The following is a 25,596-nucleotide window of genomic DNA, read 5'->3' on the forward strand; positions in this document are numbered from 1 at the left end:
TCTTCTGGGCAAGTACCCAGGACTTGAGCATTAACAGTTAAACTCCCAGTGCCCCACATGATGTTACGATGTGGAGTATCGAAAACCAAAAATCACAAAACCATGACATCTGGTAAGGTCTCAGTGCTCCTCAGTAAGACCAAGGCACCACTTCAGTGATCATACCACATCCACTGTGCATGTAATCTGTGGCTCTGCAGCAGGAGTGTAGTATGAATAATGTACCATGGCAGGAAAGAATAAGATCTGGCCTTGGTTTTTAGTGTTTAACACAACCTGTTACACAGCTTTACACTATTTAATTTCATCATAGATATTTCAATTTCTCTTCCTTTTATCTTAATCTTTTCTACTTCACTTAAGCACGCATAAACATCAGAAAGAACAATCTTTACAGAACATGTAAGAAATTGTATCCTCTAATGTCTCATTTAATCTTCCTCATTTAGCTCTAAATAAATGTCTGGATTTTAAGATTTCTTTTTCAAGTTTTACATTACGCAGAAATAAATATGTAGCCAATATCTTTTATTCTAATTATGAAACCTATCCTATTTGATGTATTAGTATCTCACTGATTTCAGTCACTAATTCCCAAGTTAAGTATTTCACACACACTATGCACATTTATTTTGATAAGGTATCAGCATTTTCAGCCTCTTTCAAATAAGGAGAATACTGATCTTTGTTATTAATACTTAAAGCAAATGAAACAAGTAGCAGGCTACTATACAAACTTTCAGACATGGAAAAAGTTTAATATAAAGTATATCTAAGTATTAAGAGTACTGAAAGTAGAGAAGAAAATAGGAATTGATGAAGTGTTTTCTAGTAAAACACTTTAATAGTTACATCATGTAGGCTAAGCCCGGGAGATACCTTAAGTCCTTTTCCAGCACACAAGAACTACAGGAACTAATTTAATTTCAAGTGCACCTTTCAAAAGTACACAGAATCATAAGAAAACAAAAAAGAAAAGAAGTTAAAGAAAAAACACAGTGTTTAAATTTTCATAGTCCTATCTTTCACCAAAAAGCTTCCTTAAAGTAAAACCAAGCTGACCTGTAGTGAGTATACTCCAAATTGCAGTAGGATTGATAAAGTTTTTGGTAGGAAGAAAGCGCACACATTTCTTACAGCAAAATTTTTAAACACAAGTTTTAATTGCTTGATATATCTATGCCTTTCACCTTCACTCACTGTTTTGAGCAGGGAGAAGTAAAATTAGGCTACTGCAAGAATAGAAATGTTTCAACAAACAAGTTGTGTTTTTGGAGGTATTTGGACATAACACTTCTTTATTCATGTCTTTGCATCCAGCCAGTCCAACAGCCTCCCACTGCTATTAGCCCTCAAATCCTATAATCTATGCTAAACACACACCTAAATAGTAAAATTTCCATTGAAGTTTTCCAGTCTAGGAGACCACTGAAAACAGCTGAAAAGCATTTATGGCAGCAGATCTCAAGCACAGGCATTATGCCATGCTCTGCTTTTGTCTTCCAGCCATCTGTTAGTTGTTTACACTGCACCGTTGCTAAAACACACTAGAATGTTTCCAAATTTTACATATTCTGTCCTGCTTCTCTTAAATTGCATCGGTCAGGGCATGGTGGGAGTGGTTGATAATCTGTGCACTCAGGTACTTAGAACATGGACAGAGCAAGTTCATAGATGTGCTAAGAGTTCTCCAGCTCCTGCCAGCACTGATTATCCTAAAAAACCAGAAACAGTGGCTTCTGAATACCTAAATTCAATATAAAAAGCAAAAATATTACTCACTAAGGCAAATTTTTTGTTGAGGATCATCTGCTCCACCAGTGACGACTCATTGTGGAAGAGATGAGGCTGCATGTGACTCCACATATGGGGAAACCACCAAAACTCATCCACAGACCTCAACAGCAGGTCATCACCTTCATCTTCCTCCTCAGTGCCTGAGGAAAAAAAAAAAAAAAAAAAAAAAATCATTGAAGTATACGTTATGATCTTACAAGTGTTTGAAGACGTAAGATGGAAATTAGCAGAACAAAATTTGACTTTCCAAAGTACTAAGGATTTTAAATGTTTCCAAGTACACATTCCTCTCCCTGAAGTAACCATAGCCAGGTAAAAGATTGGGTGATGTAATCTTTTCACAGCATTTTGAATGTATAGTACTGTCCTCCTATTCGTGTGCTCTACCAATAACATTAGAAGCTGAGGGACAGAAGTCAAGAAACTGCATACAAGATAGTTTAGGATAAATGAAAAAAACGCAGCTCTTTATTGGTATTTATTCTCCAATCAAACTCCTTATCCCTTTGTTACCTATGGTATGTTTACAGCAGCCTTTTGAAAACATTTTGCATAACACAATTGTTTTATCCTCCTTCTAATTCTTGCCATTCCAGTTACAACCTGTTCAGACGTTCCCAGAAACCTGCATGTTCAAAGGTACCCAAAAGGTGCCTGGAGCTCACCGAGTTATTTCTCAGTCCTTGGATCTGCCTTTTCAGGTGCTCTCCTCATCTGTTCCTAATGATGCGGTGCCCTGCAACAGACCCTGCAGCAATTTCTAATCGCTATGCTGATTAATAGGAATTGTCTGGGCAGCAGCATGTAGCTGTGTTGCTCTCCAAGACCTCTCATGCTACAACTACATCAGTAAATAAGATGGTGACAGACCTGACCCTGAGCCAGCTGGCCAATTTGATGCTCATAAATTCCAGTCAGCAAGAGAAGCAGCTGCATCCCAGCAATGTGCTGGGAACAGGTCCTCCCCCTACTCCCTCCTAGAGTACACACAGGAGTGTGGGGCTGGCCCGGACCAAGAGCACTTCAGAGATTGTTCCCTCAACTCAACAGCAATGACCATTGCCTTCAGCAACATGCCTGCTTCTCAGCTCTAAATAATTTCCTAGCAGAGTGTCTCTGACAGCACTTCAGGGATGGGAAATACCAGCCTACTGATCTGACAGATCAGGACAGATGCACCCCAATCCCTGAGCCCAGATACTTAGTCTAGCCCCAGTGCACTTTCATTGATAGGCTAGTCCTGTCAAAGACTGCACTATTTAAATAATTCCTTAATGGGTTGCCTTATAAAGACTGTATGAGCCGAACTTTGAAAAACTACAACTTAACAATCTTCACTGTGTGTCTTTCTGCTTCTACGCCATTCATTTCTACTCCTTACAAAAAAATCAACACAGTTTACAAATCCTTCTTCTCTTAGTATTTTGTAATACTCTTTTATTTTCCATTCTTTCAGCCTCTGTTTTCTCCATCAGTAAGGCCTTACTCTCACTAGCCCTATCAGCTTTCTCCTTTCTCCTCCAATGAACCTTGTCAGACATGCCTTCGCTGTTGCCAGTGTTTAGTTCCTCAGAAGGAACTAAAATAATGAAGGAAAAACAGAGGCAGACATATATAATGATGTATCAATACCTGTAGGATCATTAGATTTTTTGACTCCATATGAGTCTAACTGGCCCTATGTCATGTTCACCTGCTACCAAGAAAAGAAACAGGAGTGGTTAAAGGCTGCAAAATAGCCATTTCAGGGGGAAAAAAAAAAAAAAAAAAGATAATGTTTCTTTGAGAAAAGAAGAAAGCCTCAGCAAGAGACGGGCTGCAACAAAGATAGGCTCAACTCATTGAGCTTACAGCTGGTAACTGGGTCAGTTTGTACTACAAACTTGCAATATCTTTGCCAGATCTCGGTCAACCAAAATAACAAAACCCACATGCAGTATCTGAGCTGTCAAGTGAAACAAAACAAATAGTCTTGAAAGTACCGTTGCCTGCTGAGACACTGGCAGGTGATAGGCTTAGCAGCCAGGATGTTTCTGCCAGGCCATTCTAGACATGAGAAAGGAAGAGGAAAGGCTGGGAATGGATGGAGAAAGTGATGCATTTAACGTGCGGAAGTTAAGGTACTATTAGTCTCTTTGAATTGTGCAGGGTACACCTGGAAGGCAGAGGTCACTGCAAGTCTAGCTGATCTCTGCTGAGCCCAAAAGAAATCTGTGGAGGGACAGTGCTTCTGTTCAGCTTTGAGCTCTAAGTAACAGACTTCCTCTTAACATGGCAAGTAATTGTGACCAAGGTACACAGCTAAGCACAAGAAGAGTTATGCACTTCCATCTTCTATTCAACACGCACAGCAATCAAGCCCACTCAAGTTCTTTGTAACTCCAGTTGTGAATAAATCCTGTTGTTTTTTTTTTTGTTGTTTCCTATGTTACCTTTTCTATTTTCATATTAATATCCTTGAACTATGACACGACCTTGGATTGTCTTCTGACTCTCTTTCAGGCTCTGATGTTGTCCTATTTTTCAAGTATGCCTTTTCCTATTTGTCAGTAGAAACCACCTGCTTCTTCTCTATCAAATCCTAATTAATACCTTAACTTTTACTTTTTTGTAGTTAAGTATGAAGAAGTGGTTTAAGTATAAAATTATTTTAATGGATAAAATGTATTGCTATGGTATCTCTACAGTAGAGGTCAAACTATCCAGACAGATGAACTTCGGTTGATCAACAGATTGCTCAGTAAAATCAACAGAACATTTCATTTGATTAGAGCCATTTATCACAACAACAGGTCAAAAGGAACTGAATAAAAGGCAAGGAGGAACTCAATCTATTCTGCAGCGCAGACTTTACTAGAAATTTCAGATTCTTCATCCTGAAATGTTTCTGTACCACCTAAATTCTCCATGCATTCTATGCATGGATGCAATGTAAAATATTAAATTCACCTACGTGCTCCTCTCCCTCCACTTCCTGGGACAGGTTCTGCAGCAGTTCTCTAGATGAACTTTCTTGTCCTTTGAAGTATGTTAAGAGAGTTTATTTCCTCTCAGGACTGATTTCACTGTTATCCAATGACAAACATGTAAGAAGTATATATCCTACAGAAAACTGTCATCCCAGACTGGACTGGCTTTAAGTTCTCTTGGTCCTGTGTCCAGGCTTTTCCTGGCTTGTGGGAGGAAAAGGAACATTCCTCTTTAGTCTTTATAGTCTTTTTAGTCTTTAGTCTTTATAGACTCTATCTACAGGATTAGTTTCACAGAGACTACAGCTCAAACAAAGGGTTAATCCAGAATAGCAACTTTAGAAGAAAAATATTTATTTTATATATCACACAAATTATGTCCCAAAGAAACATGGAAGAAAGAACATCATAGTACAAAGAACACCACCAAAATGAAAGTAATTTTAGTTTTCCATTCTTACCTGTGTGATAAAATTTCCCTGAAAATCCCAGATTGAAAGTAAAATTTGTAATCTGAGTTCTCAAAAGATTCTGAGTGTCAAGCAAAGCCTGAAAAATAAACCAACATATAACTGTAGAAAACTACACTTGGTACAGAAATTAAATATAACAATATAAATAGTTTTAAAGGCATACATCTTTTTTTTTTTTTTTTTCTCTATGTAAAAGTAGCTCCTTATAGATTACAATGATATATTTTGATTATCATTAAAAGATTAAAGACAGCATGTAAACTGCATCATTTCTCTCATAAACATGACTATCTACTAAATACTGCCCTGGATAATTAGATTGGGAAACAAAGGCATAAAAAAAACTTTCCCTGATAAATCAATCTGAGTTATCACAGCCAGGATCAAAATTCCAATCTCTTGTGTCCCAGACCACTGCTCTAATTGCTTGGATGAACAGCATTTATTAGAGTTATGTTTCTCTAGATCAAGTCAAGTCAACACGGCATTTTATTCACATTCACAAAAAAAATCCAGAAAGACAGGAAGAAGCTAAATTAAACTTATTCCACAACAAAGAACTTAATCCTATCCTCAAATTCTGACTCACTTCTCAGACAGTTATGATACTGTCTGTCAGCATAAATGTACTTTCACTAAATTAGTACAAACAAAAAACAGCATGTAAAAGGAAAGGGGAAAGCTGTTACTCATCAGATACAGCTTCAGCGTTTGATTTCAATATGCTCTTCTTGATTTGTCACTCCCAAGATTTAAAGATTCCTTCAAGGAGTTATCTCCCCAAATTCTTCTACTCTTCTGTTGTTCACTATTTCAGTTCTCCAAATGTAACAAAACCCAGCTCCCCGATATAAAACAAAAATCACACAAAACAACAACAAATATCTGGAAAGTAACAACAAAACTGAAGAATAAACAGCCTCCTCTAGAATGACACTCAGAATGCACATTCCTTTGCCTACTTTCAGGTGAGCATTTGATAGCTGCTTTTTAAAGAGCACTCAAGAGTTTTCAGGATTTGAGTGCACACAGCACAGCTGCAGGACCACGACAGCACACACACACAGGAACAGGTACTTGTGCCGACTGCTAAGTAGTAATTCCTTGGAAAGAAAGGGAAATTTTTATGTCAAAGATCAGCAACGAGTTTTCAAAGGCAGCACTGTACTACCACTGTAGTAATAAAGTTATTAATAATAATACCACTGTCAAAATTAAGAACCTCTGAGCATGTTGTGAAATGCTAAGAGTTTAAAAATCACAAAAAAACATCAAAATAATGGAATATTTTAAAAGGTACAAAAGTTGAGTAGGTATGTCAAGCTTATTTCCTTGAACTATCCTACCTACAACACTACAGTGATAAAACCTAGGAAAAGATGACATGAACAGGAACTCTCCTGCACCCAAACTAAAAGCAGCCTGAAGGAAGAAACAGTCATCCCCATCAACAAATGACCACAGCATGTATCCCTGTTTCTGCTCTGCTCTCCCTCTGCAGTGCTCAGCCTTTCCACCTACCCCCACTGGGAAACAGCAGGAGCGCAAATGCAGGCACTCTCCAGTCCTCCTACTACCCCATTCATCACTGATCAAACAGCCCATCAGCTCCATAGCAGCAGCACGGCTGGGAAAGGCACAGGGTGAGGCCATGGCCTGAGGCCTCAGCAAGCAGGTAATGCTCTGCCTGGTTCTGGGAAGCAGGTGCCTGAGGAAGCCAGTTAGTAGCAAGAGGAGAAAGTCCTTCTTGTCCTCATCCTGAGGGGCTACAGAACTGAATCTTGCTGACATGGCTGACAGAATGAGTGCTATCAATTCTGAGTCATCGTTAGTGCTTGCCTAGCTTTTTTTTTTTTTTTTAATTTCAGCAGAACAGTGCACTATGAGTAAGCATATTCATTAAATCTATATTCATCACAAAAATGAATCTCTGAAAGAGCTACCACATTTCTGCCTCCCACTTCTAGAGATCTGCTCAGATCAGGAAGGGCATCACATTGCTTTCCCATCAGTTTGGCTCTCCCATGTCCTCACTGTCCAGCTCCAGCAGCAGAAGTGAGGGAGGCTCCAAGGAACAGCAGCTGTGCAGCAAAGATCATTTTTCACCACAAAGGAATGCCTGAAAAACATTCTGCAAACAACGGCCTTGCTAAAGGAATGAGTAAAATGGAGCACAGAATAGAGATAATTGAAAACCAGCTCAAGACTTCTGAAGTGGAACAAGAGAAATCTTCCAACACTGTAACAAAGGCTTTTGCACAGGCTGACGGCAAAGATCACTGGGGAGACTCCTCATTCTAACAAAAGGTAGCAAATCTACAGAAGGTATTATTAAAGCCATCCTTGAGCTGCCAAGAACCGATTCCATGAAAATTTTACCTTCTGAGGGAGACATGCAGTTAAAAACATGGGAGGTATACCGTACAGCTACACGCTTCTTATGTTAACAGTATGCAACTTTGAACGTGAAATTCTGAGTACAGTTTGACAGCAAGATGACATGAATGGGCTACAAAACTCTTTTCCTCTGAATTGAGTTCAACAGGCCCCAATGGAAGAACATAACAGACATTTAGAAACTTCCAAAATATTATTCTGAAGGTGTCTGCACACCAGGGAAGTAGGCTCCTCAGCAGCCCAGCAGGTAGGCAGATCTTCAGATCTTCCTGAACCATATGACTTTCAAGGATTTTAGGGAAAAAAAACAAAAACAACAACATTACATTCACGGTGATAAAAGTTTAGTCACACAGGCTTTGGGATAAAGCACAGTCCCAAATGAGCAATTCTGACTGATGAGTATTTCTAAAATTTTAATAACAAATGTATTTCCTTAAAGCTATCTGCCCTTCACAGAAAACTCTGTAGAGGACTACCCTGTGCAGCCTCTAGCAAGGTTTCATTTAAAAATAAATTCTTTATATTGCATTTACTGCCATGGAGAATCAGCCTTTCAACTATGAAGCACTGGGAACAATTTTTGAGCTGAAGCCCTTATCCCTTACCTTTCTAAAACTTCTCAGTTTCTGAGTCCCAGTCTAATCTCCAGACAATGGAACAAAGAAAAGAAAGAGAGAGACTAGAAATGCTCAAGAAAGGCTGTTCAGAAGGAGTTTGCTGCTGCAGTTCTGGGTATGCTGTAGCCACCGTGGGTGATAGGACAGCCATGACTCCAGGTTCTCAATCAGCGGCTAGGAGCAGGGTAGGAAAAAGTCATGTCATCTCCATAATAATCATATAATTCAGCGCTTAGTTAGCTCTTCACTGGGAGTTGGTATTACTGGTGTAACTAGCACCTTCTCCTATTGACTGCCTGGGGGTCATCAGTCACAGGAAAGCTCTGCTTCCACTCCTCACTGATCTCCTTCCATCACAAATTACACAAACCTCTAAAGGAGATCTGGATTTCACTTTCTACAGAATGAACTTCAAAAGTGATCTCACTGGCTTTTTTTTGGTCATGTTATTTTCATTAAAATCAACAGGAGATGTTCTGCTAAATCTAACACCGCTGTTTGAAAATGTATCAACTGATAACCAACTGCATATCTGCTCACCTGCTCCATCCGCAGAAGGAGGGCACAGCCCTACTGTGAACCATCTTTTGTACAGATAAGCTGAGATAACATTTGAGTTGTCATGCCTATGATTATTTTCTTGGTAACTTGACATTTTACTAATCTTTCAGGTTCTAAAAACAAAATGTTAAAACTCAGGAAAAATATATAGTAGCAGATGGCAGGGACTGTTACTGTTTCTACTAGAAACAGAAAGAAGTAAGGGTGAGGAAGAGCCTGAAATTTTATTTCTAATCCTATTCTATACACTGAAGGTAAGCTGGTGATATTTTCTTTATTTTACAATTGTTTTACAAAAAGTCCCTCTGGGTATGAGCTGTTATATAAATATGCTAGTACCAAAGACTGTGTTTTAAAAAGCATCCAATAAAATCTTTCTGTTTATAAATAATTACTTACTCCATTTGTTATACTTCCACTGGTACTATAAGGAAAATAAAATTGCTGGCTGTGTAATCACAGAATCACAGAATCACCCGGGTTGGAAGGGACCTCAAGGATCATGTAGTTCCAACCCCCCTGCCTAGCAGGGCCACCAAACATACATATTCAGATCAGGTTGCCCAGGACCCCGTCCAACCTGGCCTTGAACGCGTCCAAGGACGGGGCATCCACAACCTCCCTGGGCAGCCTGTTCCAGGGCCTAACCACTCTCCTAGTAAAGAACTTAATCACTATTACTTCTACAGCTACAATGCAGTATTTAATTTTAAACTTTTCCTAGCTCACACATTAGGTTTAGGAAATTTATTTTGCCAACAATCAAACATGAGAATTCAATATAGGATGAGAGATCCCTTTGTTCACCAGTAGTCCAAAACAGTCTCAGAAAGAGGCCCTGTTACAATCCAAGCAATAGACAAAAATTGTTCTGAGAGTAAGACAGAGCTCTTCTAGTCCTTGCATCTAACATGTTTATAGTATAACAAAAGGAGAATAAAGAATCACAATATGTTGTAAACAAAGTCAGATTCTCAGGTGATTAATCAGCATGATCCCATTTAAGTTACTTCAATTTCACTTTTGATGAAGCTTCTAAGCAAACATAAGCTGCTATAATTGCCAATGTTATGTTATCAGTCAATACCAGTGAGGAACTTAGTTAAACAAGAGTTTAAGGGAAAATGTGTTCTAAGATCACAAATGCAACAATAGAAGCCAGGAGAACTGTTTCTGAATGAACATGAAAAAGTATGAAAATTCCTGCCTTTGTAAGGATGACCTCCTTTCTTGAAAACCAACTTTTTTAAAATCACTTTTTATTCAGAAATTTCAACTTCGTTTACAAAGGAAACAGCTTTATTTCATTTTTCTCACCTTGTAGACAGGACAAACAGAGGCACAGACAGATGACAATAGGTTGTCAAAAGATTTCAAGCTTTTTCTCAAGTAAATCAGCAGTAAAGCCAAGAATAAAACTCATATTGCCAGAACTTGCTTCCCATCTCTGCAGTCAGGAAACCATTCTTCCTCCTGTTCTCAAAATGCCTCTTCACATGAGTTCCCATTATAGCCTGTTATGGAGATGTCAGAAGCGTCAACTTGCCTTCAGTAAACAGACTGTAGTAATTTCTTCAACATCAACAAAGTCTTCTATCCCAAACATCTCAGCTTATCAAATATATAAATCAAGAATGCTTTAGTCTTGTTTCACGAAGAAGGAACTATTTTGTGTTTCTGTAGTCACATCAGCATATTTCTGACCATTTTTCTACTCAAAAGCTGCTAAAGAACTCAGACACTTGAAAAGTAAAACAGTTCATAACTGTTGATTTTTCTTGTACTACATAGATTTTAACTAAATTAGCAAAAGGTAGACATAGCTTCACAATGCTGCAGCATCAAGACACTAAACTTCAATTCAGAACATTTTTCCAAGTCAATAACAAAAGGAAGAAAGACTGGCAGGGAAAAATCACAACACTGAGCTATCTCCTCCCTCTTTTTTTCAGAAAACAAATCTCTTTTCATGAACATATACTTTGCTGTTTCACATACTATCAAAGGAGTCATTGAATTACAAATTATTTTGCTTCTTAAATCATACCGGCTTTTTATTAAAGGCAAAGACTTTTTGAAAAGTTAAAACAAACTGGTATGAAGTGTAACGTGAAAGCACAGAGTTAAGTAGTGAAGCACCTTTTTAGGTGCCTGGATGCAGAAGTAGTTTAAACTTCTTTTAAAGCACCGTGCTTCAGCAATTCAACAATCACTACTTGAAACCTCCCATTTGTATTTTGGGGTCTGCCTTACCATCTTTTGCATTCCAGTCCTAGGCTATGAGGCGCAAGCAAGGTGTGCAGAGTTAGAGGTGAGACAGCCCAGCACAGCCCATACCAGAGACAAACTGCCTCTTGTTTTGGGGTTTGCTCTGGCTCTTCTGAGATTTATGGAAGAAAAGGAAGGACGGACATGCTGCCTAAAGAAGGGAGAGAGCAGTGAGGGAGGAGTAGGGATCCACAGGAAATGTTATAGCAGTGTGATAAGAAGCTGAAAGTGAGCCCCAGTGATGCGGTGACAGCAACCACTGAGGAACTATGGCAGTGAAGGCAGCAGCAAGAATCTGGGATCTATGGAGGCAATGGAAGGCAGCACAGCAAGGAGAAACATAAGGCATTGTCAATAAGGGTCCATCCCACATGGCTGAGAATCATTATTTTATTAGACAGACTATTTTACTTCTGAGAAAAAACATTTCCCTCAAGATACATTATGTATTTTAGAACATCATTAAAATTCAATGTCTATTCTTTCTGGATTTCCAAGATTATCATTCTGACACCTATTACCATAAACATTTAATCTATGCAGGAGAAAGAATAATTGCTTTGGGTATACCAGGTTTATCTGAAAAATATTTTGAATACCCTTCAGACAAAAGGAGAAGAATGATTACATTTTCTCTTTGCATTCTATTAACTGTGCTGTGCTACAGAGAGGGTAAGAGACGAAAACAAAAAAAAAATCTTCAGACTTTCCAGCAAAATGTTCAGATGCCAGAGACCATAAATTATAAATAGACTCTAAACTGTGTGTGGAGAGGATACTGCTCTACAGTTTGGCAGAAGCAAGTAATCTAATAGGACACAATCCAGCAGAGGTATAAAGACTGCTGAAACAGAGCTGGAAAAACAAAACTGATGATAATTATGTTGAAGTTTATAACATAGCATATTCTGTGCGAGCTCAAGACAACTATGCTTGCTATTTTGTACAAAATATTAAAAATTAGGGAAATAATGTTTCTTACGATGCAGTGACTTAAAGAAAAATTATTCTTTGAATTCCAAAATTTGATTCTAGATTTTGAAAAGTCTGCCAGGTCCCTTAAAAATAGGACAATTTAATTAACAGTTTGAAAGTACCATATGCCAGCAAGAAGCCTATTTACAGAGAACCATGGCAGAATTTAAAACTAAAAATGTGTGCAAAAAGTCTTTGGAGGAGACTAAATCTTAATATTTAAAAATTAGTATGGTTTACTGACAGCTAGCTTCTACCTTCAGCAATTACATTTTTAAATTATCTCACAGAAATGCCTTACAGCCCAGGTGTTTAATGTGCAGGACAGGCAAAGCTGTCATTGATTGCATTACGTGGGACTGTGTGTCCCCAGTCATCCACCTGAGAAGCTTAACTATATATAACATAGATCTCTATAGGAGATTTCCTATAGTATTACGGACCATATTCAACAAGTAAGGAAGTTGGTGCAAATCTTTTCAATAAATTCTATAAGCACCACTAACTCAGCAACCCAGCTGCTTTTCAAAGCATTAATAAGATAAAATAGAAGATGATGTGCATTTTGTTGTTTTTTTTTCAGTATCCAGTATGAGACACTGAATCTGATTTTCAAAAAATTCAGGAGAGACCCCTACAGTTTGTATGCATAGGTGCTGTAACTGCACAAACACGCAATCCTGATTATCAGAGATAGGGATCCGATTTTGATATCCTCTAAAGAACACCAAAAACAAACCAACCAACCAGTGACTGCTGATGCAAGTCATCTGAGATAACATTTTCCAAAGTTTTCCATAAGAACACAATTTTAATGTTGCTGGGACTTCATTTGGATATTTTTTGTATCATGTAAAAACAACCCTGATGATGGCCCAATTATGCACTTTCAAGTAATTAGGCTCTTTCATCCCAGATGTATCATTTATGCAATCAAGAGATTTAAGAAATACTTTTGACTAAGTTCTATCACCAGCTTTCACTTCTTGGAGGTTGAGATAGCAGCTAATGAGAATAAGCTAATTATGACAAGGTAAATTGAAGATTTTAAATACTTGGTGCCAATAGTATTTAATAAAGTAATGTAATTATCATGCTGTTTTCAGGATTCTGCATGGAATTCTGCAATTAGTAGCTCTTAATTAAACTGTACTTTGAAGAAAGAGGTGACTATCACTAAACAGCTAAACGATCTCATTATCCTACAGATAACTGAAATAAAGCCCTGCATTTCTTTTAATTAAAGGTCAAAAAACCTAGGCCAATTGAAGTAGGGTATCTATTAGTTCTACTAGTCCATATAATATTTTTCCTGGATTTTGGTCAGACAGAATTCAATGGAATACTTACCGGTTCTTTCATTCACAGCTCATGAAACAGCATATACAAAAAAGTAAATTCTCAGAGTATAACACAACTTAAACTGAGAGCAAAGCAACTCTAAAACACATTTAACATCTCCTTGTATTCATCCAGTTAAAATTCTTGTGATCTGATGATTTTTGTTGAACCAGTCAGTGTAACTGGAAAACAAGGTCTGTTAACCCACAGCACAAGCATTTAGGCAGCCATGCCACAAAACAGCTCACACTGTTCAGCTGCCTCTGCTCTGAGCATGACTGGCCATCGCTTAGCGTGACAGAGTAGATCAGCTCCTATTCCAGTTCACTTCTTGGCAAATAATGTTGTCAATTTTGCACAATATTTTGTCAATGATATTAGAACATCATGGCTGTCCAATGGGTTTTTAGTCACCCAGCTCATTAGTACAGGTTAAGGAATGGCCTGCTGGAAATTAGCTCTGCGAAGAAGGACCTGGAGGTCCTGGTGGACAATAGGATGGCCATGAGCCAGCAGCATGTCCTGGGGTGCATTAGAAAGAGAGTGGCCAGCAGGTCAAGGGAGCTGACTCTCCCCCTCTATTCTGCCCTGATGAGGCTACATTTTGACTACAGTGTCCAGTTCTGGGCTCCTCAGATCAAAAAAGGCAGGGATCTCCTAGAAGGAGCCTGGAGGAGGGCCACAAAGATGATTAGTGTCCTGGAGCATCCCCTGTATGAGGAAAAGCTGAGTAACCTGGGTCTGTTCAGCCTGGGGAAAAGATGACCAAGAAGGGATCTGATAAAAGTTTACAAATATCTAAAGGAAGGTGGGAGGCAAATGGATGAGGCCAGACTCTTCTCAGCGGTGTGTACCAACAGAGCAAGGAGTAATGGACTGCACATGGAAAGTTCCATACTAAGACACAGAAGATCTTTATGGTGAGCACCATAAAGGGTGCTCTTTAGGGTGACAGTGCACTGGAACAGGTTGCCCAGAGAGGTTGTGGAGTCTCCTTCTATGTAGATATTCATGACTCGTCTGGACTCTTACCTATGCAATCTATTGTAGGGTACCTGCTTTAGCAGGGCAGTTGGACTCAATCTCTTGAGGTCCTTCCAACCCCTGTGACTCTGAGATTCTCAGAAAGGACACAAATATTACTCAAACTCCTAATACTGTATTCATTGTCAACATCATGTTTGTCTCTTATTTAATGTTTCCTCACATGCCAGCTCCAGCTTTAGCTTTTACTGCTGCCACCAGACACAGCAGTCAGTGTTTGGCTGGAGGAGGAGGGCTGCTCCCCAAGCAGGGCTGTGCTTCACACCACGGACTGGCCACCACCTTCCATATGGCAAAGTGTGTGCACTCCTATTCATCACACACTGCCTGGTTCAGGTGCTAGAGGCCCTTGCACCCCAGCATGTGACTCTGTACAGCCACTGGATTATGAAAATATCCAGAAGATTCAATACTGGAAGAACTTCCAGGCTTCTTTTCTCAGCAGAAGGGACCACAGTGGCCTCACAGAGCAGCAGCTATCATTACATCTACCCCATTCACATGCATCTGTCAGTGGCTGTATCCAAAATGACAGTGATTTTAGAGATGCAAGTTAGATTTCAGATCCACCTTTTCACTCACTGCTGGCACACAAAACAAATAATTTTTGTCATAAAACTTGTTTTCTTATAGAAATTTGTCTCTGAAATCTACTCTTATCATTCAGTAGTTTGCATTTCATCCCACAGTGCCAGCTGGGGCTCACCTCCCCTTTGGGTTTCAAAAGCCCTGCCTTCCTTTTCCACCCTGTCCCCCACATCCTATCTAGAAAAATAAAAGACGGTCTGCACTATCACTAGTTTCCAGTCATAGACTGATGTGCCAGGGGACGTCAAAGCAAAGGGACAAAAGCAGAGCTCACTGAAACCTATTTTGGTACGTGCATTGATCCTCATACATCCTATTCCACTGATTTCTTGGCATCTAGGAGGAATCCAACCATCCTCGAGAGCTGTCCATATCTGTCAAGTTGGAATGAAACTGGCCCACAAGTTCAAAAGTTGTTGGGTTGATGGATTGACAAAGGCAAAGAGAGCCATCATAAATGATTTTTTTCTGGAAAGTTAAAGTATGGTGTCACTATTGTGTACATCAAGTACCAACCATCTGTGAATACAGCCTTGTGAACAAGCTTCAATCTGATTTATTTTGTCAGCATTAGTATTCTCTGAATCTCAGTGTTGGACCCTGGATAAACATGGATTGAGCTGCCTCCTAAGTTGAAAAGCTTGGCCTTCTTCAGTAGAATTTTAAATAAACAGGATTTTGAAATGTTGACCAAGTTATACTGACAAACACAGCTCAACAGTGGGTGGTATTTATCTGTTTTTCTAGACCATACAAACTTTAAAGCATATAAAATTTTACAAGACTTTTCCAGTAATTAGAATCAACTAACACTAGCTACAATTGCAAAATAAATTTGTTATGTGTTCACAGTAAAAGTCGAATCACGGGCTAAGGAAGAACATGCTGTAATTTAGATAGCTTGAAAAATAATACTGGACATTGCATACTGTTACCAGACAAAAAGAGAGAGAGGTCTGGTGTTTGCCACATTATACTTTTTTTTTCCCCTTAAGGGTTTTAGACAAGCACAATAATATTGGTGCTAATACTTTGTTTAACATCTTAGAGAATAAATAAAATAAAGCACAAATCAATGAAGACTTGCACTCTCTTCATTCAGATTACAAACAGCTTGTTGCTCACCCTGCTCAAACAAGTGTAGCAGAGCTACCACACCACTGTCATGCAGAATAAATGAACCATACCATGGGCTGGGCAGCATGCAGATGTTACAGTCTACTCAGAAATATATTTCTTGTTCCTCCCCCAGTGGCAGCAAATAGATGTCCAAGCTGCTCTTATTGTCTTGCCTATGCAAAAATCTTTATCTACTCACCTGTCCATCTCCCTCCCTTGTCTTGGATGAGCTGATGTATAAAGTCTTTTTCCCTCCTTCTTTTTATTAGTAGTTTCCAAGTTGCTGAGTGAACTTTCTCTGTTACGTCAGCACTGGTATCAAATAATTGGTAGAAAATGAATAAGCAGGCAAGGAAGGCTGGCACAAAAGAGCTGACACAAAACACAGGGCTTGAGAAGAGTTATGATTATATGTTGTCAACACAGAGAAGATGTAAGAACTTAAAATAGGGTAATCGAAATTTGGACAGCTTCATTGACTCCTACATAGCACCTGGTCTAGGAGAAATACTTCAGCAGAGATTAAAAAAAAAAAAAAAAATTAAGATCTTGTTTGAAACATGGGACAACTGGTAAGACAAGCATAAGGGGATTATTTAGTTTGAATAGTTAATATATCTCTTCTGGTTTTGCATAACTGCTCTCATTTCTAAAGTATAGGATTATAGAAACTAGATGTAGGTAGGTAAATACCCCCACCTGACTAAATTCTACACCTAGGGAACTCAAACCGACATACAGGGATCCAAAGTGAGCTTTGCATTTCATTACACTGTAAGAGACTGAGAGTACATATCAGTACAAATTCCCCGCCAATATTATATTGCTTCCATATTTCATCCTCTCTTGCTAAATTTAATTTTTAAAGACTTACATAATCCTTCTAGTTCCTTTCAGATACTACCCTCTGTTCAACTACATGAAACATGCTATTATAAGGAACTTTTACTGGCTGTTCAGCCAAATATCTCAGTGCCTTACATCAAGTAATTCTTATCCACCTTCACTGCTTACAGTCTGCAAACATCTGCAGCCTATTGCTTTCTGCTTTGGTTATCGTTACTTGCCAAGTTCCCTAGCCTTTACTTTTTCAGTCCTAGCTCAGAAATTTCCTGACTGTCCCGGTGTCTCTGTCTAAGCAGTCTCTAGATGTTTCTAATTCAGTGCTGCAGAAACTGAACACAATATTCTAGAAATCTCTTTGGTCAGAAAGATGAAGTACTTTCCAACTGTAAAATATTATTATTTATTCCCAGGATTACAAACATACAGTCAACCTACTGAATTTCTTTCACATTTTTTTGTAAGCATGACCATGCAGAATAAATCATGCTGTGGCACTGACATCTCCCAGACTGAATGGGAGAAAAGGATGGACGCTTTCCATGCAGCTGCTCTTGTAAGAGCAGCTACTGAAATACTGTCCCACTTCTACCCTCATTTTTCTCTTTCGGCCATATTGTGCTTTCTTGATACGACTGAAATTCTGCAAAGATGTCAGGGCCAATCTTGATACTTTTTTACAGTTAATTGCTTTGATTTCTATAACTGTCTGCACTGCATTTCAATCTGTTATTTGTGAAAATTTTATTCTGTTCCATTAGCAGAAGGAATTGGACAGCAAGCTCATCATTTGAAAAAGCCCAAAATAATTCTTTTACCAGTCGCTTGTTTGGCAATGGATCTGTACAGTTGTACTTGCATTGTTATTATTTGTATTACCAAAGTATTTTTCACAGCACGCCTTCAGCATGCTCAGAAACTTCATAAAGAAAGTTGCAAACAGAACAAAAAAAACCTCTGTCACGAGAGCCTGTAGTGCATGGAAGGCGAGGGCCACAGAGGGTAGTTCCGGGGTACACTGCCAGTAGGCTGGAAAGCAGTTCCAGCACACAGCCAGTTCTGAATTAAGATGCCATGCATGCCACAGAATGTTAGAATCTTGCCTCAGGTTTAGTGCATTAACGCAGAGTAGTTACTTACTGAGCTTTGATTTCCCTCAACTTCCCTTTTTCTTTTGCTCTCAAGATGTTGTTATTCAGTGAACAACAACAGACAGCCTTGAAAGTACTGATCTTGAAACCCTGAAAAGGCTTTTTGAGCAGAGGCAAATTATCCAGCAGATTTGAATGTCTTACATTGCATACTAAGGTTTCAATATGTCCTGACTCCCATTTCACTTTATAAGTTTTAGAATGGCAGGTTTTGCTTTCCTACCATATGGAACAACCCAAACAAAGCTGAGATTAGGTTATGTTGACTATATTCAAAGCGTGCAGAATTACACGCGTTCTCATCTCATCCATGAAAACATTCACATATATTCTTAAATTATAAGTTTCCGAGAAAAGGAAAGGAGACAGAACTTGCTAACTACATGGCTGTGAACCAAAAATGATCACTCAAGTATGGCATGTTGGCTGGACATAAGCATTTGGTGTGGATTTCTCTGTAAGTGAAGACTTACATTCAAGTGTAAAGATATCTCTGGATAACAAACTTAGTCAAGGGAAAAGTAGAAGCAGTGCTAGAAGGAGCTACATGAGCATAGCTACTTAACATAACTAATACATTAGTAATTAATATAACTTAATATAATTAATAACTACTTAATATTGAAATAGAATAGCTAAATGGCTCTTACAGGGCACAATTCCATCAATAACAGCAATGAAAATACAAAAGGCAGGCACCACTGGTAAGAAAATTCATTCAGCCTAAGGATGGATATCAAAGCATTCACTACTAGAGAAAAAGAGAATTAAAAATGAGAAAGGTTTCCACAACTGCTAGAAACATATGGGACTGCACCCATGCCGCACACCTACTGGTTTGGGAAATCAACAGTATATTCATAGATGCAATTTCCTTGGTAAGTCAGGAAGCGTGCTAATTATAAAAGCTGTGAAGTTACATCAACACCAAAGGTGTAATATTTTTTCGAGTTGCGTAACAGTTAAACTGTAAGACCTGTGACATAGGTAAGCAAAGAAACAGTCACTTAGCAGGGATGTGGGCTGGGAATACAGTACTTTTCCCCCTTAAACATGCTAAGAGTGGTTTAACCTCCGGGTGAGAAAATAATGGGATCAATAACGACCTTGTTCTGAGAATGCTAATGAGCTTCCCAAATGGCAGCAAATCACTATGGGTGGAAGGAAACCCTCTTGCCATATGTCATGTGTGACAGTCCCCAGAGCATTTGCCTTCATTTGGTTATAAAAAGGGAGCTGTAATTCTTTCCTCTATTACTTCCATATGTCAGCTGGTGAAGCTACAACACATTACTTAAAGTAACATTTCAGTGGAAGCACATATATATCTGAAAATTACCACCAAATATCAGGAACTTCCTTTGTTTTTCTCTCTTAATTTTACTATTTACATTACAAAAAAAAAACTTTAGAAAGTATTGAGTAGAAACAACATCTGGGAACAGTCCAGCATGTGGAAGAAGCCCCACATATCATCAGGATATCAAGGAGCAAATCAGACTGGTAAGATGATCAGGATCAAATAAATGAGAAGTTATAACAAGAAGTACCTGGCTTCCTCTCCAGCAGAGGCGCTTTCTCCTGTGTCCTTCATTATAAATAATTCCCTTCCAAAAAAGAAATTGATTTTGCCTCAAGTCACCTTCTGAAAACCATATGCTCTCAGAGATAGCCTAACAAAACCCACATGCATTCAAGTAAAACAACAACTGTAGAATATCTCAAAACTTCATTGGCCAGATTCTGGGATTATTTAATTTATTTGTAAATGAGCATTTGGGCAAATTGTCTTTAAGATGCAATTTGTGAGCCAGGTCAAGTGAAAAATTCTGCTCAACCACACATTGCCATTAATTCCTTCCTTTATTCCTCTGTAGGTGCTCATACTTTTGTTAGAAAAACAATGGCCCACGAGGTAACATTGATTTTACATGGTGCATTACAGATATTTTTAAATGGATACAGATCCCTTGACCAGATATAAACGGCTGTTAAGAAAATGTGTCCTTAAGGCAAAGCTCTAGCTTTGCTGCTGAAGTAAAGTAGTACACTGGGCACCAAGGAACTTTCTGGTAAAGGTAAGGCAACTAGAAGGAAACAGCGCGTATCATGCTTAACTAGAAGATGTTATTAGTAGGATGGGCCAGGGAATGTGCAACCAGTAGTCAAACTGGGGTAGAATAGCTTGAAGCACATCACCAGCCCTTAAGATCACACAGGATTTACCATACTGACAAGCAGTTTCTGCAGCCCCTTTGACAATAAGAAAAGCTGTAACTGTTTTCTGCCTTCTCTAACTTCTCCCGGACACAGACGGATCATAGTTCACTTATGAGACTGAGTGAAAAAAAACAGTTTAAAGATTTAGGTTTGCATGAATAGTGTTACAAACTTTTGAATTAAAAAAAAAGTTACTCCAGCATTGCAAAAATAAGAGGGGAAAAAGAAAACCTCTATATACAGCTTTATGATTAGTGACCTGCCTTGTCTTTTTGGGATATCTTTTGTCTTAATACTCCAGAGAACCCTGCATTGAGCAGTTAAGTTTCATCGCTATCAGTAAATACAAATGAGGATGTATGGGGAAGCATCACTGTCCTGACCCAACCCTCCCCCATGGGGCACTTGCAAACTAAAAAATGCTATCCTTCTAACGTTCAAAACTTCAACAGGGTTCCTTTAGAATAGAAAATACTTAGCTTATTTATAAACCTTGGCCTAAAAGAAGTAGGACAACAGATACATAGAATATTGTCTTCAGCAATGATACTTAAATGGCTTTGTGGAAGGCCTCGAATGCTGCAGCACAGCAGAAGTGTGAGTGGTACAACTTTGCTGACTCTCACAGGTTCAGTGAGACTAAGAACAACCACATTTGACTGCTTTTTTCTGCAAAATAATTTTTCAGAAGAAACTCCAAAACGCCATCATGAAAATAAGTGAACAAGACATGAATTCCAGGAAACACTGAACCAAGAAAAGACACCAAATTCATAGAAAGAATGAAATTTGGTTTCCTTATAACAGGTAAAGTGCTACAACTGAAAGCCTCCTCACACTTGACACACCAACATGAATGGATTCTGAGCTAGGAGGAGCATCTGGAGGTCAATCAGCACTTACTTTCTTTCACATTTTTAACCCAGAGCAATGTGCGTTAGCTACACAGCACCCTTTTCACAGCTGCTGTACCTGAGAAATTCTGTAGAATTAAACAGAACAGTTTAACCAAGTGGTGAGAACAGGTCAATGCAGTTACCCTACTGGGGAAAGAAATATGGCTTTGCAGCTCCAAGGGAGCATGCCAGCATTGCTGTTTGATATGCACATTCTATTTAGGGATTTCATTCTGAGGACACACGGTTACTAAGCAAGGTTTGTGTCTTCCCGCACTTAGTACAGCAGATAAGTACTGTACAGACAGTGCCAAGCCTATTCCATTCGGTTTGGCTGTTTCCAGCTTATGCAAGCGCAGGGTGGGAGAAACAAGCACACCTAGAACCCTCCATTACTACCCTGCTAATCTCAGAAGTGTCACTCTCAAACAGACCTAAGTATTGTCTTTCCTATCACTTCTGTGTAGCCTCTATATTCTGAGTAGTGATTTTTACCCAGCTTTGTTTCAAAAGAAAGTGTGCTCCTTTTAAAGTAAGAGCTGGAATGCTGGGCTGCACCTCTATCGGCTTTAGTAAATCAAAATTCACACAAGTTGCTACTTCAACCAAATTGCTCTTATACATTAAATGTTAAGATGACTGACCGGTAAAATGTTCTACAAGCTGGTAGCAGCTCATAAAAGATAAAAGAATATTAATAATTTTTGAAGTTATATTTTCTTTATCTGAGATCTAATTCTCTATTTCTTCACAGTGCATAATTTTCCACACTGCTATATCTGAAATAATATGCTCAAGAAGTCAGACTTCCTACAGGATCAGCCAGTCACAGAAACACCACCATTTCTACTATTCCCTTTCTTCATTACTTTTAAGGATATACTTTTTATTTATTATTCCAACCAAGTCAGTGTAAGGTACCACAGGAGCTTCAGATCAAATGAAGACAGAACACATGCGTACACACAGTAAATGCACTGAACAACAGCATGAAAGTAACAGGGCTAATTGATTAGAAATATAAAATGATACAGCTAAACAAAAGTTCCTAGTAATTAATTCATGCTGTCATTTAAAAAAGATCTTTTCCGTCTCCCCATAGGAAAGATTTACAGCTCAATGCAACTGAATAGACAAGAACATCTCCAACAGCTCTGATGACATATCTATCATTTCTTTACTGATAACCTTCTGTGCGATCCTATAGATAAAGAAACAATTAACTTGGAGAATTAGGCTTTCTATTGTGACAGAACTGTTCTGTGCCTTGGCAGTTCAGGCTTTCTGGCACATTCCAGCCGCTCTGCCACAATACACAATATATGGAAGTTTCTCTGAAGCAAATATTTAGGTCATTCCTATGCAGAGGAGTTGAAAAGATACGGCCTTGTATTTTTAAAACTAAAAAGCATACTAGTGGAATGCTCTCCCACTGGAATATCTGCTTTCTTTCTACATACGCTACACAGGAGAGAAAGATACTGCATGGGTTTTAAACAACAGTATCAAGTATCATGTATTTAAGCTATAGTGACTAGCGAGGACAAATTTGCAAAGTAATGAATAAACAATTACATATTAGAAGAGAAATCTCTGTTGTATTAAGCAGGAGATGATCACCAAAATACTGAGGAAATACGATAATGAGGGCAAAACTGGATTTGGAACACAAAATGAGATTCATCTGACCAAGTGCAAATGTTTAACCTCAATCTTAGTCACCCTAGGAATATTCTGTGAGCAAAAGAAAAATATCAGTTTTAAGGTGCAATTAACTTAATCAGTGTCTGCCTAAAGATATTTTTCTACGTTGTCTATTATGGGAAGACAGAGGGTTAGCTCTGCTACAGATGTATACTTTATAAAACTCAAAATCTGGGCAAAATGTCAGACTGCGAGTGATGGAAGCTAAAATGCTATGAATTTACTCTTCCTGGCTAAATCCTCTGTGCTATCAGTACACCATTTGGCACAGATGATATGAAAGAATCTCACTAGGTGGACTGCTCTTGCAGTCCAAATGCACCAAGTCTAACGCCAAAAACGTAGTTCAAGATTCTATTTCCCAAATGTGAGTCTCCTAATCGATGTATTGCCTAAGTGCTCACAAGATAGAAAAAAGAAAAGATTACATCTTTCTCAAGAATGTATATGGTTAATATGAAAGCTTTTCCTTGGCAATTATAAAAGAGTAATAAGAAAATACAAGAAGTATCTATTATACTATTTTCAAGTGTTAATATGATTCCATTTGTGCACTGTTTGTTTCATATGTTACATGAACAAAAATGCTCATTCAGGCCAGACTCTTCCTAAATAATATCAACACCGTAGATCCAAACCTGAGCAGTGCAGGAATTAAAAAGGGTAAAAAAAATTAGGCTTACATGAAAAGAGTGTAGAGATTACCAGACTTCAGCTTAAATTACCTCTTTTGAAAAGTAGAAAGGATCCCACAATGCAAAAATCACATAGCTAATGACTTAAAAGAATAATAAACAAAAAATCACGTTCTGATTTTTAATTCTAAAAGCATGATCAGCTCTCAAGGAAATACACACAGAGATGGACTGGGGAAATGAAGGAAATGGTTGACTAACTTTTGCACATTCCACTGTAATCCACCAGTACTGGACAGTAAGTAGAAAATAAAAAAGTCATATTTAATTTCCCTCCTAATATCAAATGACTTTCCCAATGCTTTATAGCCTGAAAAAAAAAAAAAAAGAAAAAAAAAAAAAGAAAAAAAGAAAGTAATGGTGACAAAAAAAAAAAGATTATATTAAATTACTATACTGTGCTGGGACAACCTTGGTCTATTAAGACAAACTTTCTTTGCAGATATTTAGATAGATTGGCTGTCCGTTTCAGAGAATTATTTGGACTGCAAAGACTAAAAGGCATAAAGAAAAATTGTTGCACTGTCACAGCATAATGGTCTCTCCTGCTAGACAGATATTAAGAGAGAAAAATGGTTACTGAAAAATGAATGCTGAGATGACATTACTACGCTTATATTCAATGTGGGATGCAATTAGACTACAAAAATGTTCTATTCTCTTACTTCTATTTTATCAGACAGTGATAAAATAAATAAAGATGAACATGGATGATTACCAGTGGCAGCTATTCAGTACAGCACCTGGGAGAACAGTTTTATTTATCCAGATTTTGTATAGTGACATTCAAATCGGTAACAATCAGGAAACCTAAAAATCTGAAGTACAGTTTCAAGGTTTCGTGGTTATTTATTTTTTTAAATAAAAAAGCTGTATTGTTTAACAAAACAACCCATTTATTAGTTTTAAAGGACTTTTATACAAACTTTGTCCAAAGATTTTTAGAAGGGTTCTCTACGCTTGTATTTGTGGCACTACATATACTCCAGCTGAAGCACCACCACTCTGCCTGATTTTTAGAGATGCAGAAGGCTCTCATTTAGAGGTATTGCTTTTGACTTCACCTCTTTTGAGGTCAATATATACTACCGATCAAAAAACAACACTTAACCTTATGACAGCAATTTTCAGATAGCCTCAACTCCAGTTCACAAAATTCAAAAAAGTGAGCAGTTTAACCTATGAAAAAAAGTGAGAAGAAATTCTTTTGAAAACCTGACCTTACTTGGAATCAGAATCTCCCTCCTTGGAGATCTTCCAAACCAGATGGATACGGTCCTGGGCAGCCTGCACTGGATGGCCTTGCTTGAGCAGGGGTTGGGCCAGATGGACCCAGAGGGGTCAGTGCTGTAACTCTGATGCTGTAACTCAGTGCTGTAACTCACTGATGAGTTACAGTTTTGTATCACATCTGCAACAACTCTCCAGTTTCTAAATTTTGCCTTATCCAGGGAGCAGCGCTAACCACACAGCTATTCTGGGGACTAGAAGCTTTCTGAAGTGATTAAGTGCATTAATTAATGGAGTGCATGAAGAAACATCCACAGCGCATTAAGTTCAGTCTTAAAAGACACGACTGCATCCAGAAAATATTAGGTAGGAAACACATTAAACAAAAATGAAACACAAAAAACATGATACCCAATTTTATACTACCAGTATTTATAATATAACCTTAGCAGAAATGAGTTAATCTTGAAATTACACAAACTCTTCATTTAGTAACTTCTTTTTACATTCAATTCTGTCACAGTCAATGCAACAGAAACCAGTAAAACACTGCTGTCTAATGGAGTGTCATTTATGCAAAATACACTATACAATAACAGATTCTCAACTACTGCAAATTGATTTTATTTCATTCCTTCCACATGTCAACGTGCCACAGAGGGTAATTCCTTTGATATTAATAGTAATGAAGATGCATTGTACCTG

The 25,596-nt window shown here is 38.2% G+C and overlaps 2 protein-coding genes across 11 annotated transcripts in view; one reads left to right on the forward strand and one right to left on the reverse strand.

The window, feature by feature from the left end:
• LOC125691903 (bifunctional heparan sulfate N-deacetylase/N-sulfotransferase 3) overlaps positions 1–25,596 on the reverse strand; it is a 415,179-nt gene that overhangs the window by 36,908 nt on the left and 352,675 nt on the right. For all 10 annotated transcript variants that reach the window (XM_048941854.1, XM_048941853.1, XM_048941856.1 and 7 more), the window contains 2 exons: positions 5,228–5,315; positions 1,783–1,937 (listed from right to left, as the gene is read on the reverse strand). In XM_048941854.1, the coding sequence (XP_048797811.1) occupies positions 1,783–1,937; positions 5,228–5,315 (243 nt within the window). The remainder of the gene's footprint in view (positions 1–1,782; positions 1,938–5,227; positions 5,316–25,596) is intronic.
• LOC125691909 (uncharacterized) overlaps positions 9,293–25,596 on the forward strand; it is a 178,565-nt gene continuing 162,261 nt past the window's right edge. Inside the window, exon 1 of the mRNA XM_048941876.1 lies at positions 9,293–9,375. The gene's annotated coding sequence lies outside the window, so the exon portion shown is untranslated. The remainder of the gene's footprint in view (positions 9,376–25,596) is intronic.

This window comes from Lagopus muta, chromosome 4 (assembly GCF_023343835.1).
Source record: "Lagopus muta isolate bLagMut1 chromosome 4, bLagMut1 primary, whole genome shotgun sequence".
Classification (NCBI taxonomy): Eukaryota; Metazoa; Chordata; class Aves; order Galliformes; family Phasianidae; genus Lagopus; species Lagopus muta.